This window comes from Aulonocara stuartgranti (genome assembly GCF_965226115.1).
Source record: "Aulonocara stuartgranti genome assembly, chromosome: 13".
Taxonomy (NCBI): domain Eukaryota; kingdom Metazoa; phylum Chordata; class Actinopteri; order Cichliformes; family Cichlidae; genus Aulonocara; species Aulonocara stuartgranti.
In genome coordinates this window covers 4,422,501-4,442,976 of record NC_138949.1, presented here as the reverse complement: position 1 = coordinate 4,442,976, position 20,476 = coordinate 4,422,501, and the positions used below count along the sequence as shown (strand labels likewise).

The 20,476-nt window shown below is 39.5% G+C and overlaps 2 protein-coding genes across 5 annotated transcripts in view; one reads left to right on the top strand and one right to left on the bottom strand.

Annotated features, from left to right (window-relative positions):
* Positions 1–216: 216 nt before the first annotated feature.
* On the top strand, positions 217–14,476 carry LOC309720890 (B-cadherin-like). The gene is made up of 19 exons (XM_082558116.1): positions 217–286; positions 2,450–2,737; positions 3,737–3,851; positions 5,561–5,649; positions 5,817–6,014; positions 6,394–6,534; positions 7,392–7,547; positions 7,649–7,790; positions 8,058–8,230; positions 8,834–8,962; positions 9,324–9,509; positions 9,671–9,921; positions 10,938–11,080; positions 11,538–11,629; positions 11,774–11,906; positions 12,190–12,417; positions 12,522–12,652; positions 12,917–13,060; positions 13,599–14,476. Exons 2-19 carry the CDS (start codon positions 2,687–2,689, stop codon positions 13,812–13,814), a joined length of 2,718 nt encoding a protein of 905 aa, XP_082414242.1. The 5' UTR covers positions 217–286; positions 2,450–2,686; the 3' UTR covers positions 13,815–14,476.
* Positions 14,477–17,286: 2,810 nt separating this feature from the next.
* rasgrp3 (RAS guanyl releasing protein 3 (calcium and DAG-regulated)) overlaps positions 17,287–20,476 on the bottom strand; it is a 40,569-nt gene continuing 37,379 nt past the window's right edge. For all 4 annotated transcript variants that reach the window (XM_082558122.1, XM_082558120.1, XM_082558121.1 and 1 more), the window contains 3 exons: positions 20,285–20,434; positions 19,440–19,828; positions 17,287–18,050 (listed from right to left, as the gene is read on the bottom strand). In XM_082558122.1, the coding sequence (XP_082414248.1) occupies positions 18,042–18,050; positions 19,440–19,828; positions 20,285–20,434 (548 nt within the window). In that variant the 3' untranslated portion in view covers positions 17,287–18,041. The remainder of the gene's footprint in view (positions 18,051–19,439; positions 19,829–20,284; positions 20,435–20,476) is intronic.

Sequence of the window (20,476 nt, the reverse complement as noted above, 5' to 3'; positions counted from 1 at the left end):
GCACTGGTTGATTTTCATAATTTTGCTTCTATAAAATGTTTTCGGAAGTCAGAGCATATTCAGTTAGACCTTGCATGTAAATTCTAATAACACATTTCCAATCATCTATTGTAATTTTACAAAGAAGAATTGCTGATTAATGTATTAATATTCTAATTAAATATCCATCAGCAATGGTGTGCTTGGTACCAAAAACATACCAAGCACAGAATTCAGAAAGAAAGGAGGGAGGGAAGAGGAATCCAGCAGCTAACATTAGCTATGGCTGAGCCTGGCTACATTCATGGTGAGTAAACTATTTGCCAACGGTGTTTTATTTGCTCCTCAGCATCACAATGACAGCATTTGAACAGTGCTGTGAAACTGTTTGTAATCAGGGTATGCTGAAATTTGCTAAACTAGCAAATATTTATAGGATCTGCTAACATTCAAGCAAGAATATCTGTTCCCAGAGTTAACTATCATTTTTGGCAAACTTTAGTTAGGTAAAGGTCTGTCAAAAACCTAAATGAATTAGATGGTTTCATAGATGTTATTTCAGTTTTCAATTCATTAAAAATCTGCTAAGTCGTGTATTAAATATGAAGTTAATTAATATCAGTTTTATGTGCTTATCGGTGTGATTTCCTGAAAGCTAAAGAGTAAGCTAATGTTAGCTGCTAGCTTCCATCAAGTTTCTATTTTCTTGGAAAAGTAATTAGGGTTAGGGCTCTTGTTTATTTTTTTTTACTTTTCACACATCTTGGCATTGTTTTGGTTAAGGAAACCCAGTGGACTTAAATATTTCAGTGTAGTCTTAACCCCCCTCAAGTATGAATGTGTGTGAAGGTTAGCTGGAAAGTGCTTAGAAGCATAGAAGAAAGTGCTTGTGTGAATAGTCGAAGGTGGCATGTTGTATAAAGCGCTTTGAGGGCTCCAGGAGAGCAGAAAAACGCTGTATAAGAATCAGTCTAATTACCATTTAACTCAACAAGCATTTGTTTTTGTCTGCCAGATTTTAGCTGGTAATACTATTATATCCTTTTGTGGCTGCATTTTAGGAAAGCTACAATCTCTGATATCCAGTCCTGTGCAAACAGTCTTGATCTACTCCTCATTTCTTTATATATTACTCAGTCAAGCATAAAACGGCAAGTAACACAGGTGAATCGGTGTTAGTTGACAAATAGCACAGGTAAAACCAAATCTTTGAGCACTTTGTTAATCACAAAAACACATAATTGTTCCCGTTTCTTTAGTTGATTCTGTAAAAAAGAAAAATGACAAAGGACACAGTGTGACAGGTATAAAATTTTAGTTTTTCTGTTAAAATGCTATTAGAATATCTTGGCATATCTCTGCATGTTGTGGAGTGTATCCTTAAAAATGTGAGGACTGTCAGGAGAAGAGATACAACAGTGAGTGTCTTATTAAAGCTGAAACGTATCCTCAGATTTTGATCTACCATCTAAAAAGCATCTGGTTGGCAACAGCTTTGTTTTTTCAGCATGCCAATGATACACTGCCAATGCAGTAAAAGCAGGCCCGGATAGAAAAACATACAGTGGAACACTATCCATGATGGATTGACCTCCCAGAGCCCGAATCTCAATATTACTGAAGCAGGAATACAACAGAAAGACCCCAAAAAGATAGTCCTGACACAGAACAGAAGAAAAAGCAGCCAACATCTAAAGAAGAACTTTACAATGTCCTTCAAGAAACCTGGAGAACTATTGCTGGAGACTACTACAAACATTGTTCACTTAAACTATTGGACTTGAATAAATGAAATTCCATTTAAAATAAAGTAGTAGTGCATTCTCTCAGTCACATGCTTTCAGACTGTGAGGGTAAGAACAGCATGGATGAGAAAAGTCCATTTTTCTTCAGTATCAATTACTGATGTTTATCAGCACATAGCATTACTTCAGTGGGTACACTTACAACAGCTTATTAGCAAATGGGATGTTGTGTATTCAGATGACAGTGAAAACTGAAGCAAATAAAGCTGAATGCTTAAATTTGTATCATCAAATTCTGTATTTGGCTTCTGTTCGGGGACACTGTCGATGATTTCCTTTCAACACTCAGCTGAATACATCCACTGGTTTTCAGACAGTCATTTGTGGTTTTTTTAGGCTGGTTTCACACTAATGACTTTATAACACTGTTGGTTGGCTTTACAAATGAAAGATGGTTTTCTGTCAGCAGCTTCACGTGTTTTTTAGTGATTCTTAGTAAGCAACTGTGGATAAAGTCTGAATGTCAGTGTGTGTGCATGTGTGAGAAAGACATGGGGAGTGAGAGACAGATTATCAGTAAGAGGAAATGAGACTGAGAGCTCCCGAATGTGGCTGACTGAACTCAGACTCAGATCATTGCTGATAATAACGCTGTCCGCTGCTACTATCCGCTGTGTCTCTATTTATTATTTATGAACAGAAACTACTTGTTCCTGTCACTTCAGGTGTGACGGGCTGGGATGACCATATTAGGAACACGGAACCTGCGCACCTGTAAGCTGACGTCATGTGCTGAAAGTACCTGAAAGAGCGCCTTGCAGAGTCGAGTCTCAGTTACAGAAACTACCTTCAGGGGACAACAGGAAGACGCCAAGAAGCGAGTTCAAAGAGGAATATATTTAGGATTCTTTTCGTTTTTGGCTGTGTACTCGAGAGGAATACTAAAAATACGACTTAGACAAATGGGGACCGCATTGTTCGCGGTTTTTGGTGCTTTAATCGTCGTTTTCCAGGTGAGACTTCCTCTTTTGGTTAATATTTTGCCATCGGTGCTCAATTCTCTCACTGTCCCTTCTACTTTGAGTCACAAAAAATAAATGTCGGTTAATCCTGTTACTTATTTGATTGAACTGGACAACGCCGGGTATCTCACAAGCAGTCTTTTCTTTCTTTTCTTCGCGGAATAATTTCGGCACCTCTTTATGCGTGAAGTAGCCTTCGATTTTAATAAAGAAATGCTTTTATCAGCTATGGTACTTGCTGGGACTAGTGGGCCAAACGAACTTGTGGGGGTCTAAAATCCTTATTGTGTGTAGCAGCTTTCTCCGCAGAGCAATCTGCAACAAATATTTAAAAAAAAAAAAAAGTATTTTAAAACAGTGTCGAAACCGCAGAACACACGCGGAGGTTTAGGCCGTCTTTCTTTTTCTTTTCATACCCTTCCGCCTCGAAGAGTTCGAGGTTGTGAGCGAGCCTCGCCCTGATTCCGCTCATGACGTTGTCTGCAGGTTAATTTCCAGTTCAGAGTTGTGGTTTCAGCTTTGTTCACTCCAGTCTGTTTCGCTTACACATATCGAGAAGCACTTGTAAAAAGATTCATTAATGTAAAAGAGAAAAAGGACTATCATCCAAGTAATATCGTTTTTGGGATTTTAAAATGAAATAAAGTCATTTGGCTTACAGGCACAATTTCAATTCATTCATATAATTACACGGAGCGTTAGACACATTTTCATTAGTATTTAAAGTGACAGTTATTTTGTTCTTTATTTAGTGTTTAAACTGTGTATATTAAGCAGCGCAATGCTTTGCCAAGGCATTTTCTGAACAACAGCTCAAAGCTGCACGTTGTTCAGTTTAAGGAAAAACCTAAAATCCTGACCTTTCAATGCTGAAAACATTTCAAGTTTTTGATTTTTTTTTTTTTAAAAACATGTAGTTATTCAGTTTCGAACTCTTATAAGCCTGAAGTCTTATTGTACGTCTAACTGAAACTGTTGCTCCTCTCCTAGGTGTCAGCACTAGAGAGAGCTAACAGGCCAACATGTGTGCCTGGATTTGAGTCAGAGCTGCTGGTTTTCAGAGTGTCCAGGGAACATCTGAGGCCGGGCATGAGGCTGGGCAAAGGTAAGAGCAACCCAGTGTAGGCTCGTACATGGGTGTTTTTAAACGTGTTTGATTTGGATGTTAATGTTTTCTGCCTGGATGGTGCGTTACTCTTAGTCATAATCTAAATGAAACTATTTTTGGGTATTTGTTTCTATTGTCTAGTATCATTTCACATTACAGATTTGTTTGTATGAAACTGTCGGAGGGTTTAGACCTGAGTTGCAGCCCTACATGGAACAACTCTGCTGTTGTAAAGGACTCCTCCAGCCCAGATGGCCTTCAGCAGATTAGCTGGGCACATTGTTCTTAGTTGAAACCCAAACATGTCTCAGCCTGCTCTCACTCTGATTCTGTTACTTTTACCTGCTGGTCAGAGCAGTATCCCTGAACCTGTTTTACAGGCTTTGCTATTCAAGTGAAACTCTAAAAAAGGAACTGTTTTCTTTGATTTCAGTTAACTGAAAGGTTTTTAAAAGCTTCTTATAAACAGACTTAAACAGTTTTTGTTTGTTTGTTTTTTAAATGGGTTGTGGTTATGCATGTTTGCTTTAGCGTGAATATTCGTTTCTTTATCAATGGTCTCTACTGAATTACCCACTTTGATGGGGGTTTTTAAGACACAAGCAATTTATGATAATCAGATTAAAACGCTGTGTAAATGTATGTACAGCTTTACCTTGTTTATTTATTTAGGAAAATATTGCAGAAATCTATATCTGGGCATCATATGTCAGTTTCTGTCCTTTTTCAATACAATTCAGTAAAATGTCATTAAGAGTAGATGCCAACAGGGCCCTAGAGTAGGTGCCAAAAGTACTGCAACCTAAAAATCAAGTTGAGTAGGCAGTAATGAGAAAAGGCTGTAGTGAACCAAACACTTACTCCACAATACTTCTATAAGGAGCAGTGAATAATGGGTAGAATAGCTGGTTCGAAATGATTGATGGTTCCAACCCTACTAAAATATAAACATTGTTTTAGCTTTCTTGGCCTATGGTTATTACAGATGCATTAATACAACCTTTTCCTCTTCCAATACTGCTTTAGTTTGACTGCATGTCTTGATAGTTTTATATTAATAGGCTGTTGTCTAAGAATACGTAGGTTTAGACAATTCTATGAATTGTTTTAGTTCAAGTCAAGGCTGTTTATCCCCCCTCTTCTTTCTTGTATCCTAAAAATGAATTACCAATCGCAGAAATGTAACAATTTATGTTAAGTGTTAAAGTAAATGAAAGGAATGAAGAATTGATTAACATTACGTTGTCAATATGTAATTTTCATAAGCATGGTCCCCTGAAGGGTGTGGGAAGTGAGGTGTTGTGTAGTTATGTTGTCTTTACTGGAAACCAGAAAAAATCTGTTCTGCACTGGCAATTTTGCTGCTTTTTGAAATGACAACCTGAGGTAAACGCCAAATTTTATTAATATTTTTACCAATTTAAACCGTCAAAGTGAGGTTGATGGTTGTATGAGAATGTGTACTTACTTCAAATAAAACGTGTGTGTGTGTGGTTTTGACATCTTTGTTAAAAGTAAATAATGTTAACCTGACTGAGTGTTGCTACTGTCAGAGCTAAAAACCATTTAGTCATCTTGCAGTCACTTATGCTGCTTTTGTTAAGGAAGAGGTGTCTGTCGCTTTTCTTTGAATACAAAAAACTTGCCAGATTTTTCACTATATGTACCACATTCATAATGATTAACTCTTTCCTATCCTTTCCCAGTGGGCTTCACTGACTGCACAGAGCGCACAGTAATTCTTTTCAGCACTGATGACAGTCGCTTTACTGTAAAGGCAGATGGTACATTAACGGTAAGTAGAGTTGACAGACCTGACAGCAAAGTTGGGGTTAGTTTAGAAAAGAAGATATTGAAGTAAGATTTGTGAGGACTTAGTCTAACGAATGTATGTTGTATTTCTGTTAAAGGTTTTGTTTTTTATTATATATTTATTTATTTATTTATTTATTTACCTTCCAGGTAAACAGAGAGGTTGTTCTTCATAAAGGACACCGGAACTTCTTCATCCACTCCTGGGACTCTCATGGTCACAAAATAACAGTTCCAGTCAGTGTCGTTCACCCTGAGCATCACCGTGGAAAGCACCACCATGGAGCCCACACAAACTTCAACATTCAGCATCACAGTACTGAAGTGGACTCTATTAACAACACGGAGGTGGGTTTAGAGACACTGTTTAATGGGGCATGAATGAAAAGTACATTTGGAATCGATACATGCAAAATGCCTGTTTCCGACACTTTTAGTAGATACAACAGATGGCAACTTAACTCGTGAGGCTACATATAATTTATCAGATTCACAAACTTGAGTATCAACATGTCCTGCTTGGTAGGACACGATAATGCCTCATTGGCCTTCATGGCTAAGATGTTGAAACTGATGTTAACTCTGGACAGACACAGACCCGTCATAGTCTGAAAATAATTTAAAACTCATTCTGAGAACGTCTGTGCTCCTCCTCATAGTTTAATTAAGTTCTGAGTGGTGTTCTATCCAAGCTCTTGCTAAAAAAGCTGTCTGTATGTTCTTCCAGAATGCCGCTGAGCCACAAGTGCCCGTTCTGCAATTTCCCAAGTCTGGTGGAGGGCTGAGGAGGAGGAAAAGGGCCTGGGTTATTCCTACGCTCAGTGTTACTGAGAATAAGAGAGGAACCTATCCCCTGAAAGTAGCTCAGGTAAGGTGAACTGAATGACCTTGTGGTTAATTTGACAATAAACTGCATTTTAAATGTTTATTTCTGCATAGGATCTCGCTGTTGTTTCCTCTGCAGTCCGCATGTCTTTTTTTATTTTATTTTTTTTTATTTTCTTTCTTGGATGTCATAAGTAATTCTTAGTATGACTATCAGTTAACTTTAGAGTAACGCAAGTGAAGTGTAAAGGCACAAGTAAAGATCTATATGTTGTTGGCAGTCAGAAAAGTTGATACTTAATTGCCAAGTGAAAGATGTATTTGTCTCTTAGGTATAATTGTTTTTATTTTTTAAATTTCAGTTTATAAATGCTAAAATTTGTCCCATCTCTCACTACTCCTAACTTTCACTCCCCAACAATTTGTGGCAGATGGCTCCCTGTCCTTGAACCTGGTTCTGTTGGACATTTCTCTAGTTAAAAGGGAGTTTGCTTTCTCACGGTGACAAGTGTTTACTCATGGAGATCAGCTGATTGTTGTGATTTCTTTCTAATACTATAGGGTCTTAATCCTGCGGTATGGAGTGTTTTGAACTTTGCAACAGTGACACACAAAATTAACTAAAACTGGAGTAAATTGGTTGACGATAACACTACGCTAATAACTCAGATTATTTACAATGAGTAATTATAGTGTGCCCAAAATGCTTAGAGAATCTAACAATCTTTTTGATTTGAGATCACAAGGAGTCCTTCTGCTCTATATATCAAAATAACCAGAAATCTCTTGAATTTGAGTCTAATGCACAGCCTCTTTACTATTTAACAGTTACTTTAGATGGTGAGAGTGATCTTAATTAGTCCTGTTGTGTTTTTCATTTGTTTTTGTTTGTTTTTCCAGATCCGCTCTAGTGACGATAAATTCAAGAAGCTCTTTTACAGCATCACTGGTCCTGGAGCTGATCTGCCTCCTGTTAATCGTTTCACAATGGACAGAGAAACGGGCATTCTGTATGTAACACAACCACTCGACAGAGAGGAAACAGCCAGTTACACGGTAATCATCCTCACTTCGTACCTGATTATTGCATTTTGATCCCCATTGGAAAAGTGTGTGTGTGTGGGCGAATCTAAACTTAAAATCTTCTGTCTGTGTAGTTTGAAGCACATGCTGTGGTTGCCGGAGCAGGACAAGCTGAGGAACCCATGGAGATTAAAGTCATTGTGATCGACCAGAACGACAACAAACCTTATTTTACGGCGGAGTACAAAGCAAATGTTGCTGAGGCCACGGCCATCGGTATGTATAGAAACCTTATTGCCTCTGGACTTGGGTAGTTTTCTTTGCTTTTGTTCGTGTTTCTAATACTTATCCACTATATTTAATGAATTTCAAGATACCCAGAGATTTAAAGAAAATCAGAATGACACCTAAAGCACCAGAGAAGGATTTGGGTTGGAAGGAAATTAGCAGACGTTTGCATTAAGTCAATTTTATTTAGTAAATCTTGTAAATGAAGCAGTGTGAAGACCTTCAGGAACTTCTTTTTTATTTCCTCCACTCCAGGGACGGAGGTGGTTAAGGTTGAGGCCAAAGACGACGATGAGCCAAATACTGACAACTCAGAGCTCCGCTATCGTATTCTGAACCAGGACCCACCGCTGCCCACTGACAACATGTTTGAAATCAACCCAATTACTGGAAGCATCAGAATCGCTGGTAGAGGACTGGACAGAGAGGTAAAACCTGTTAAACACATTTAAAACACAAGTGTCCTTTTACACCTAAGGGCTGAAAAAACATTTTGTAATGAATCAGGATCAGTAGTCTGCCTGTCACTGCTAGAAATCAGTCACAAAGAGGGTGCTGCAAAAAAACATGGTGGGTTTTTTTTTTTTTTGACAGTAAAACTAGACACAGCCTCTAAAGTATAGTTAGTTTCTGTCTACATTTCTGGTTTGTGTCATACCTCTGCATGGAAGACACAGACTAGTCTGACAAACTATTCGCCAAGTATAAATAGTTTGTCCAGACTACAGGAGATCAGAGCTGTTTCTGGTGCAGCATCATAAACCTCTTTGTTGCTCTGTGAAGTCAGTTTCAACAAACAGCCTCGTGCCAAATGGTCAAGAAATACTTTATTCTAACAGTTTGACCAAGGCTCTCAACAGCATCATGTTTGTCATAAGCAAAATATTAAATGAGTTTAGCTTCAGCTTTTCAGCAGAATCGGCCTTCATAGATGAAGAGCTTTAGTCCGTCTGAAGGCTTTGTTACAGTCTGTAAACCGATGTCAGTGTTTCTTCCTTCCTGTTGATGAGCTGATGTCTGTATCTTACCAGAAATATCCACAGTACACTCTGACAGTGCAAGCAGCAGATATGGCAGGAGAAGGGTTAACTGGACAAACCAAAGTCATCCTCACGGTGACGGACAGCAATGACAACGCTCCAGTCTTCACTCAGAGCTCAGTAAGTATGAAGTAACTGGAAACTTCCTGTTTAACTGCTGCTTTTTCACACTGTTAAAGCAGAATACATTCATCCTGTATCTAACTGCATTATTAATGTTGCACTCACACATTCTGACACAGCAAAAACCCAGTCTTTGACAGCACATGGGAAATGTACAAATGCAGTTAAAAACAATATTTTACCACATGCATAGCGAATTAAATTTATGGACTCCACAGTTGTAGACTTGCATTAAGTAATGAACCTAATATAATGACACAGACTACAAAATGAGGCCATTATTCGCCGTTCCTAGTTAGGAGGCTTTAGATCTGTTTTCACTGCTGTGATTTCTGACTCATCCTTTATTTTCTCACAGTATACTGCAACAGTTGATGAAAACAAAAAGGATGTTGTGGTGGTTAGGATGATGGTAACAGATGAGGATGAACCACAAACTCCAGCCTGGAACGCCAAGTTCAAGATCGTCAGTGGTGATCCTGATGGACTTTTCACTGTAAAAACAGGAACTAACAAACATGAAGGAATCCTTTCTACTGCAAAGGTAGGAAGAAAATCAGGAATTCATTCATAATATTGGAAGATAATTGTGTCATTTGATGGCAGCATTTTTGTGATTTCATGTATCCTCACAAGTGTGTGTGTGTGTGTGTGTGTGTGTGTGTGTGTGTGTGTGTTTCTTTCTCCTCCCTTCCTTCCAACCAGGAGCTGGACTTCGAGAGGGCCAGCAAGCACACTCTGTTGGTTTCAGTGGAGAATGAGATTCCTTTTGTTCCTGGTGTTTCTGTGGTCACTTCTACCGCCACAGTGGTGGTGAATGTGAGAGATGTGAATGAAGCTCCAATATTTGATCCAAAGGAGCTTCTTGTGGTAAAACCAGAGGACCTTGCTGTGGATCAAGCCGTGGTGCAGTACACTGCTTCAGACCCAGACACTGCACGCAAGCAGACAGTCTTGTAAGTCGGGGGGTGGGGGAGAGACTTTCTACTGCTAAAGAGAATGTATCACTGACCTCATAAGTGCTGCAAATATTAAATTTCCTTATAGATAAATGTCTTAGATAAATGTTTTAGATTCCTTGTTCTGTTTGATGGTCAAAATTGATTCACTGTCCTCATGTGTGGCAGATATAATTACAGAATACTGTCTATAGCGATAAAACACTGAATAGCTGTATACCATAATAGAATATTAGGCTTATAAAAGACCCAAATACAGTTAATTAATTAATTAATTTGTATCATTAAGGTCTTAAAGCTTTTTTTAACTCCTTAGTTGTAAAAAGCTCATTGGGTATTGTCACCACCCTGCTGGACAGGCGCTGTGGACAACAAAGTTTGTGAATCCGATAACCCAAGAATGAGGCAACTTAGGACATTCAAATTCCTACCATAGCTGCATCTACTAGGAGGCTGATGGATGGTACCTAGTGGCCACCAGTATTTTTAAATGATGTGAGAACCCTGTAACAGTTAATGTGTTTAATTCTTGCACCGTGTATTTAGCCTGAGGAGAAAGCGGAGGATGTTCAAAATCAAATACAGTGGAACCCCCGACTTACCAATACCCCGTTTCACGAAAAATTCAAGTTACGAAGGCACTGAACGGCAATATTTTTGCCCGTGTTATGGCAAAATGCCTGAGTAACGAAATCCACTGGCTCTGATTGGCTGAGCCCACACACAATGCCTTCCGATTCATGTGACAACCCCTTGGCTTCCATACTTGCGCTTCGCTGTTCCACTTGAACGACGTATTGTTGTTCTGGTTAGCAATTAGCCTATAGCCTATTGTTCAGCATCGCCTCAGTCAAAACGCGCGATGGGTGCTTCGACTTTCGACTTTCAAAAGACCCTCGGGAACGAATTAATTTCGTAAGTCGGGGTTCCACTGTATCACATTGTGGAACATGCTAATTCTAATCATCCTGCCTGCACAGTATTACCATCTTTTCTGTGACTGTCTTGTACAGGTACAAAATATTGACTGACCCAGCAGGCTGGCTGAACGTGGACAAGGACACAGGTCTTATTAAAGTGAGAACGTCCATGGACAGAGAGGGTATCTTTGTCACAAACAACAGATACACTGCAACCATTGGTGCCTATGATAATGGTAGGTGGCAGTTAAGACTATTACAATTTATAACTTTTAATAAAATTCCCATTTCTGAAAAGTTATGGAGGAACACTTGTTAAATTGGATAAGTTGGACTAGCCTGTATAATGTCCCGATAAAGTTGCAGGACAAGAAATCCTATGTTGCACAGACTGATCACTGAATGATGGAATCTTTTTTTCAAATTCCAGCACAAACGGCCTTTCCTGGGACATTCCCAACTAATAACATTGCAACCCTTAATTTGAAAAATTTAATAATTAGTAATTCAGTAATTAATTTGATCTTAGCCATTAGTTTTAGCCCTCAAATCTTTGTTTTAAAAGCTAAGTGCCAGTTATGAGGATCAGAGGTCTAGAGGAAAGTCTGTGTGCATTACTATGAACTTGGGTTTCTTCAATAAAGTGAAATATCGTTGTAATAAATGTTCTCCTGATGTTTGTTCTGTTACCAGATGCTGTCCCGGCTACAGGAACTGGTACTCTGATCATTCAGCTGGAAGATGTCAATGACAATGCTCCATTTATTGAAGAGCGTGAAATCAAGGTGTGTCTTATTTCCAATAGCTCAAGAATCGTTTTGTGTTGAACTTGTCTAATTGTGGTGCAGGATGGGTGTGTTTGTAAGATTTCCAACTACAGGATGGTCATCAGCATGAAGGAAAGCTTCACTGTGACTTTGTTTCCTCAGGTGTGCAACAAGGATCCAGCTCCTCAGCTGCTGTCAGTAACAGATAAAGACGGACCAGAATTTGGACCTCCCTACTCGGTGTCTTTACAGGGCATGTCAAAGACCAACTGGACCGCTAGGATGAACGACACCAGTATGTACACTGCTAACATGTGACAAGTATAAACTGATAAGATGGCCAGACTTTTAAATATTTTGGTTCAGAAACCAAAATATGTATTTTTCCTGCTAACATGTGATTTGCAAATGTCAGGATTGTTTAGGTCGGACATGATTCAGTGTTCACCACTGAACATTGAGATTAGAGTAATTGGTGCAACGTGGCTTTGAAGAGGTGGTAAAGCTAGGTGAAAGTGAGACAAAGCAAATCCATCAACACAGAATTATTAAGTAAAATATCTGCTGTCTTATTTCAGAAACGGGCATCATCTTGAATTTAGCCGCTGAGCTGCCCAGTGGAGAGTACAGTGTTATACTGACAGTGGCAGACAAACATGGCTTGGGGCAGGACAACATCATCACAGCTAAAGTGTGTGACTGCAGGGGCACAGACTTCACTGCATGCTCAGGTCCAGGACGCTATGGTGCAGCTGCCAGCAACCTGCCCCTTATCCTTGGAATACTTGGAGCCATCCTGCTGCTCGGTGAGTCACACATCTGTAGTCTCAGGACGGTGCATCTCTTTTCTTTCCCAGCTAAGTAGGATTTGGTTGGTTACTGTGTGCTAAACGTTGTGCTCTGTGTTCAGCGCTGTTGCTGCTAGTGCTGCTGTTTACAAAACAGAGGAAAAGGGAGAAAAAGGAGCCACTCCTGCTGGATGATGGTGTCAGAGACAACGTCTATTACTACGATGAAGAAGGAGGTGGCGAGGATGATCAGGTAAATGGACACTCATTCTGATTACACATTAATCAAAGCTGCACACACACAAGTCTCAGGAACAGAAAACCTGAGATTTTCTTTTTGAGATGAAATGTTTAAAAAGGCTGATCAAATTTGTTCCATTTCAGTGATTTGACCCAGGCTTTTTACTGATAGAAAAGTTTGAGTAGACAATGGGCTAAGTGGATGAAGAGAGTGGATTGCAGAAGTACAGCAAAAATATTCCATGTAATAATGCATCATTAAATCGCCTTCTTTCAGGATTATGACCTGAGTGTTCTCCACCGTGGCCTGGACAACCGGCCCGATGTGTTAAGGAATGAAGTGGTGCCAAACTTCATGCCTGCTCCTCAGTACCGGCCACGGCCTGCCAACCCCGAGGAGATTGGCAACTTCATTGAAGATGTGAGTGAGATTCTAAAGCTCCTTAAAACTTAATGAAATGTGGTACTGAGGTGTGAATTCAGTGCATCATTTGATAACATTGACCACAGTATTACAGAAAATGGGAACCTAAGCAGCTCTTACTGCCTCATGGAAGCACTTGTGTCATTTGAAGGGAGTGCATACATTTTCATTGCTTTTTGTCTAATGTTATCACACATGTTAGTATCTTGCTCAAGGATATTTGGTCTGCAGTGTACCAACCTTCCGATTGGTAGGTGACCTGCTCTAAAATCTTAGACATAAGCTGGATGGCATTACTTTGGGAGCCATGACTGGAGCAGTCATGGTGACGGGAATCTTAATTTATTTATTTTAAGAGAAGAAAAAGAGGGAGTTGTTTAATTGACTTGCTCCCAGACAAGTGGCAGAAGATGGATGTTTTGGCTAAGAGTACATCATGTCTGTGCTTTGATAATGGTCACGTTTATTATTCTGTTACGTTATTGTGCTCCATGTGAGGTAATTGAAGTAAGTTGTGTAAAATTTCCTCCAACAGAATCTGAAGGCTGCAGACAACGACCCAACAGCACCCCCTTATGACTCCCTGCTGGTGTTTGACTATGAGGGAGGTGGTTCTGATGCAGGAAGTCTCTCCTCTTTGAACTCTTCAAGCAGTGGAGACCAGAACTATGACTGCCTCAATGAATGGGGCCCTCGCTTCAAGAAACTGGCCGACATGTACGGAGGAGGAGATGATGACGATATGCTGTAATCGTACCATATCACATGGCTGCATGTTTAATTTGTAAAAGCAAGCCAGAAAGGGGCTTTCAACAACACATTTTGTTTTTATAGATGTATATGTGCACTGTGGTTTGCCTTCTCACTGCGATCCCGTTAGCAGTTATCGCCCACTGATCAGAAGCCAAAGGATGAGTTTTTGCTGTGTTATGAATGCATTAGGCTCTGTGTGCTTTTTTTTTTTTTTTTCCCATTTTGGGTTTTTTGTAGTTTTTATTTTTATTTTTTAATAAACATCTGTTTGACCTTCAGCCTGAAGACTAATACCTTGTTACTTATTCTGTTGAATAAGTGCTGGAGCCACAGTGAACCTTCTGTGTAGGTTACTGGGCGACACCTGAGACACTCTGAGACTCGTCAGTCACACTGGGAAATGTTGCTTTACTCTATAGCATTTGTACTTATGGTCTCCATTTGTTTAAAAAGTAAAATTTGAAATGATTAGGATGAAATCCAGGTAGCTTGCATGCACCTCGTCAGCCTTTGACAGTGTGCTCAATGAGTTATGGATACTTTTAAATTGTTTCCTGTGGATCTGTTCATGTCTTTTATTACAATGATTTGTCAAAAACGAAATCTCTGAGATACTTTGTGAAATTAGCTTTGTTCTTTATAAAGATTTTATTAAGCCAACAGTGGATTTGTGTGGTCTAATTTCAGTTTAGTGCTAACTGCATTAAAACATACAGTGCAATAAACAGCAGTGACAAAAAGCTCCAAATTCTTTAATTTCATTGTCACTTCACTGCAGGTGATTGCAGAGAAAGACTGACCCACACAAGTTCCTTTCATTTCTTTCCGATCTGATGTCTGTTCAGCTTCATATGATTTTGGACATGACTTTGCTGTCTTTGGACACACGAGGTGTTTGCAATGTAAATAAAATTGTACATGCACAGTAGGTCACTTCCTCTTGTTTAAAAATGGAGGCACATTCAGGACAGATGTGTGAAGTGTAGTAAATGTACCTTTGGTAGCTATACTCTGGGTTTTGTCCAACCTAAATGCTTTCACACTTGCTGCAGTAAAGTGAGTGTGTTAAAGGATTCTACACGTTCTTTGAAGAGAAGTTGGAGCTGGACTAATGTCCAAGCGCTTTCTCAGGAATCACAGACTTGCAGGTGTGTGGAATTGGGCTTCTGATAATTGCCGACCACAGAAAATGTGATATTTTTATGGTTATAATAATACTACGTAATTGATTTTGGTTACACTTTATATTGTAACCAAGGCCTAATTACTGCTCCCATAGTATATTTAGCTTACTTTGTTTTTGTTTAGTTTTTACAACAGTAGCACAAGACGAGGACATACAAGGGTAACAGGAAAAGCTATAAACAGCTCGTCCTGGATGGGAGAAAAATAGAATTGAAATCTCAACTGTGATGAGCCTGATATGTTCATCTACACAGATGCAAACGTGCATGCAATTTTGCTCACATACCTATACTAATATATGTATATTCATGCATAGTGTTATCTATATATACACGTACCCATGCACTCATACAGAAATACTGATACACATAAATAGATCTGTGTGTAATTACAGAATTTAATTAGATGATGTAATTAGGTGCCAGTATTAATAATAGAAGAAGACATTTGCTGGAAGGATCTGAAAAGATAAATAACAACCCCGAGAAGTTGAAAGGGAAGCTTGAGGTGGCAGTGTTCAAATCAACAATATTAGTCTGAGTAAGGTGGTTGGTGATTTCCAAAGTTTGACACCATCTTTATTGTCCTTAGACTGAGGTCTGCCAGCTCTGAGCTGGACTCCAGACCTTCATCGATGGTAAATGGCCTGTATTTGTATAGCGCTTTTACTAGTCCCGCCTAGGGACCCCAAAGCGCTTTACACACCCAGTCATCCACCCATTCACTCTCACATTCACACACTGGTGGAGGCAGCTACAGTTGTAGTCACAGCTGCCCTGGGGCAGACTGACAGAAGCGAGGCTGCCATGTCGCGCCATCGGCCCCTCTGGCCAACACCAGAAGGCGGTAGGTGAAGTGTCTTGCCCAAGGACACAACGACCAAGACTGTCCGAGCCGGGGCTCGAACCAGCAACCTTCCAATTACAAGGCAAACAGACCATGAACATCATGCAAAGCATCCTTGTTTACATTGCTCTCAGTGGTTGGAGATCCTGTCATGAAGTCGGCCTAGTGAATCAGATGTTTCACTACTCCAGGGGTTTCCTGATTGGTATATTTCTGGATATCAGAATGTTACTTTGTAGGGCTAAAAATGGGGCTGTAAAAAAAGAAAATGAAGACAGAAAATGAATTATTCATTCAACAACAACAACAACAATAATAGTGAGTAAACGGGAAAAAAATTATTTAAAAAAAGGTGAACTGGTCCTGTCTTGCCACCAGGACATCCTGTTGTGTAATCACTTATAGCAGCTTCAATAGTGACCTACACTATGTTGCAACCTCTGCCTGTCCACTCTTTATTTTTACTAGAACTAATGGATGTTTTTATTACTTGCATTTTAAAAAACATTTATATTATTAATAAAACTGTTTGTTACCGCAGTTGTACCAAATATATTGACTGCACTGTTTACTTCTCAAGCACACCATCATACCTACAGTAGAATGGTTGACAAAGAAAAGAATCAAAGAACTGTAGTGGTAACGCCTGGTCAAGGTCCAGACCTCTCATTGAAGGAGTAGTAACAGATCTAACAGTTTATCATAATAATAGTAATAACTGGATGATTGTTTACAAGTGCTGCAGCCTCTGCACTGATAAGGGTAACCCCACAGTGCCTGCATCTGCACTATACAACCTTAAAGCCTCTGTCAGTGCGCCCCAGGGCGGCTGTGGCTACAATGTAGCTGCCATCACCAGTGTGTGAATGTGTGTGTGAATGGGTGGGTGACTGGATATGTAAAGCGCTTTGGGGTCCTTAGGGACTAGTAAAGCGCTATATAAATACAGGCCATTTACCATTAGAAATAATCGTCACTGGCTCATAGTAAAGCTAGTTTCCAGAAACATTACCAAATGTGGCCACAAGATGGCACTCATTTACAGGAGCAATAAAGCTTTTATGTGACAGAACTCTGCTAGGAGTTGCACAGTGATCACTTTCTCTTTAGTATATTTAATATATATTTTTGTTTAAGCACCACAGCATACATTGTTTCTTGATTTCTACGTCAGATCCACCCCTCGCTTGTCATGTCCTATAAAGACCAGGATGGTGATGATAAAAATGCTCAGCTTCAGGCTTCCCAACAGGACCTCACAAACAACAGCATGACTAAAGTTGATGTAGCAATAGCTAACTTAGTTAGTGGGTGTGACTGACTGCACCTTGCACTGCCAGGCTCAAAATCAGACACATGATTTAACTTTAAAGTCAGTGGAAACATCAAATTACAATGAAAAACATCCCTTCAGATGGCAAAGACAAAATGGCATGACATTGCATAAATATGTACTTTTTATTTGTTTTGACACAGAAAAATAGGAAAAAACAAAGCACAACGCATATTTATGAAACCTTCCACACTTGATGGTGTACAGCATTTGTAAAAAATGCTTTTATCATCTTTGATAAAAGATCAATGATGGGGGAGAGAGAGATCACAACAGAATGATTGAGGTTGTCTGCAGCATTTGTTTTGCTGAAAAAAACCCTGCAAGATCAAATTAAGGTGGGCCACTCTGCAGCTGTCACTATAGAAATGCTGTTTCATGAGTCTTTGTGCTAAATGTTCTGTTGGTTTCCCTTTACATTCAGGTTCTGTTTCCTTTTATTTCCATCTACACATACAAACATCCAAAAAAATTCCCTTTGCTATGATCATGTGACATCAGGATCTTGATGCTGCATCTCTTTATTAAAATCCAACACCAGATCATTTCTGTTCACATTCTTCCTGAGCTCCATTTGAAAGCTCGACGATGTAAAGCAACTGGCCAACAATCCATAAGGAAAAACCTTCATCTTGTGTCTTTCTGCCTGGAGCTAAAACACTGTATGTTATAGAGCTCTTCTCCCTGACTTCAGCTCTATGTCGCTCTGTCTGTATTGTGCTGAAGTCTTGAGAGGACATGATGACTCCATGTTTTTGACGGGGGACCTCAGAAAGCCAAGAATATCCCCCTGAAGCTCCTGGTCTTAGCGACTAGGGGCTTTCTGGATCTCCACGAGTGCTTCTCACCACTGTAACCGAGTCAGCTGTTCTGGAGTGGAAGAAAGAGGAGAGACATGTGTGTTTGGGTTGGTGGCATCAATTTATTTACTTTTTATTTATTTTAACTAAAGACCAGAGATGGGCAGTAATGCGTTACTATAATCCGATTACTTTTTTCAAGTGACGAATAACGTAAGGGATTACTATCGCACACTATAATTAGATTACTGTTACTTTCCCGTAAGCTGCCTTACTGCATTACTAAATTGTCGTTATTTTGTTTGTGAAAGTGTCTCATGACAATGACGTAAGGGTGTGCAGATCAACAATGATATGGAATGTGGGAGAGAGTACATCCATGCAGCATTTAAAGCATGGATGTACTTACATTACTTTTAGTTTTCAAGCAAACCTCCACCCGCCTCACTCCTGCTAAACAGGTGAACATAGATTTAAGAGCGACAGGACTCAGTGCTGCTGAATGATTTTATTTATTTCCTGCTGTGTTTTACTTGCATCTATTTGAAAGAGCGAGTGTAAACACAAAACATTATTATATTTTATATCATTGAATATGCAGAACATAGGTTTAAATGTTAAACACATTTCTTCAAGTCAAAGATTGTTGCATATAATTAAAATTTTTGCTTAATGCAATGTGCATAAAATTGAAAGATTAAAACAAATAAAAAATTTTAGAAAGAGGCTTTCCATTTGATTCAATTTTATATGATGGATTATGCAGAAAAAGTAGAATATGGCTCAAAGGTCTATTGCTTTATTACGTATTCAGGTTGTGTATCATGTTTTTGAAAAGTAACTAAGTAACTAATTATATTTGATAATAAGTAATCAGTAAAGTAATGGGATTACTTTTTGGAGAAGTAATCAGTAATGGTTAACTAATTGTTTCAAATAACTTGACCAACACTGGTCCTAAGTCACACAGTAATAAGTTATCTAATCCAAAAAGAATCAAAAGTAGAATGTGAAGCAGAGCCATCAGTCTGGGTTCAGGAGACAGACAGCTTAGTTGAATTGGGTGACCCTGAACCATGCCTTAGTTATTACTGGTTTACACTGGTTGACTTCCCAGGATGCACTGAGCCCCTCTCTTCTTTCCACTGCTGATGTGTTTACATGTCACTACTGAATGTCATTAACTTTGGTCTTGTCTCTCTATGCACTGTTTTTTCCTTTTTACTCGCAACCCAACCGGACTGCTGACCAAGGTCTCTTCCTGTTAAAAAAAATTAAATTCATTTGAATTCAAATTGATTTATATAAAGACGCAACAAATCCAAAAAATAATTAAAAAAAAAAAAGGTTTTCTTCTGCTGGTCATCAAATTGTTGGGGGTTTGACTTTTACAAATGAAACACTTCCGGCCTAAAATTTGATTTTTGAATAAAAATCCACAAATAATCTATTCCATTACCTTTGTTCTGTGTGTAACCCTGTTCTGTACATGCTCTACAGAGACGTCTGGCTTCTCCTGGGAGTCTACACTGCTTCCAGTGCAGTGCGGTGCAGAACCTGCCTGGTACTGCCTGCCACTCTGGTTTTCCCAGCAGGCAAAACCCTTGTTTTTAGACATTTTCCTGTGAGTCCTGTATTTCATTTTGGGGAAGGTGTGAGCACCACTGTCTGCCGCCTCCCAGGCATGTTCAGGCCACAGTGGTTCAGTCTGGGTAGCCTGGCTTATGGTGGCTCTCTGCAGGCGCACAGAGATTCTCTGGGCTGAGCCCGTCATCAGGGTGATGGACTGAGTGTCGAGAGCTGGAACTGCTGGTGTGACAGCGGGGAACTCAAACACCTCGTCCTCATCTGGAAAAAAAAAAGGAAACACAAAACAGAGGACTGTGAACAAATTATTTATAGTGTCATGATACACCTCTGGTATTTGGGCTTGGTTGCAGCTGCTGAAGCATCAAATGTACAAGGTAAAGGCATTAGTTTTTTTACTATAGTAGTGCTCGGGTATGCTTTCTGCCTCCTAAAACCCCAGTGATTTTCCTGTGGTTTAAAACCTTACGTGACTTCTGAAATCACAATTCCAGGCAACTAACAACTCTTGCTACATAGTATCATGTCATCTTAACAAGAATAAATGTAACAAGTGTTAAGTCGTTGAATTTCGTTCAGATCATATATGATCTAAGCACGCACCATAGAAACATTAAATTATTTTGTTCTAATTATAAGTTACACTTTTGCAAAGGTAATAACCTCCCATTTTCACTTTTTTGAGTGTATGCAGTGTTTGCAGTAGCTAAAAATGACCTTGACAGGCAGGCAACGTGGGGCTGCTGGGCAGTGAGCTGTGAGTTCCTCTGACTGGAGAAACGCTGCCCAGAGAGCCGGAGCGAATCAGCTTCCTACAGGCCAGAACCAGCAGCTCACGGCATTGTTTATGACAGTTAACACCACAGTCTGCAAAGCAAAAATAGAAGCATATAGTCAAATGTGTTCAAG

What these genes read in the sequence shown, in the direction of transcription:
- LOC309720890 (XM_082558116.1), top strand. Translation starts at nt 2,687, where the DNA reads ATGGGGACCGCATTGTTCGCGGTTTTTGGTGCTTTAATCGTCGTTTTC. An exon ending in CTTTAATCGTCGTTTTCCAG is followed by an intron (nt 2,738 to 3,736) that starts GTGAGACTTCCT and finishes CTCCTCTCCTAG; the next exon opens with GTGTCAGCACTAGAGAGAGC. An exon ending in CGCTAGGATGAACGACACCA is followed by an intron (nt 11,907 to 12,189) that starts GTATGTACACTG and finishes GTCTTATTTCAG; the next exon opens with AAACGGGCATCATCTTGAAT.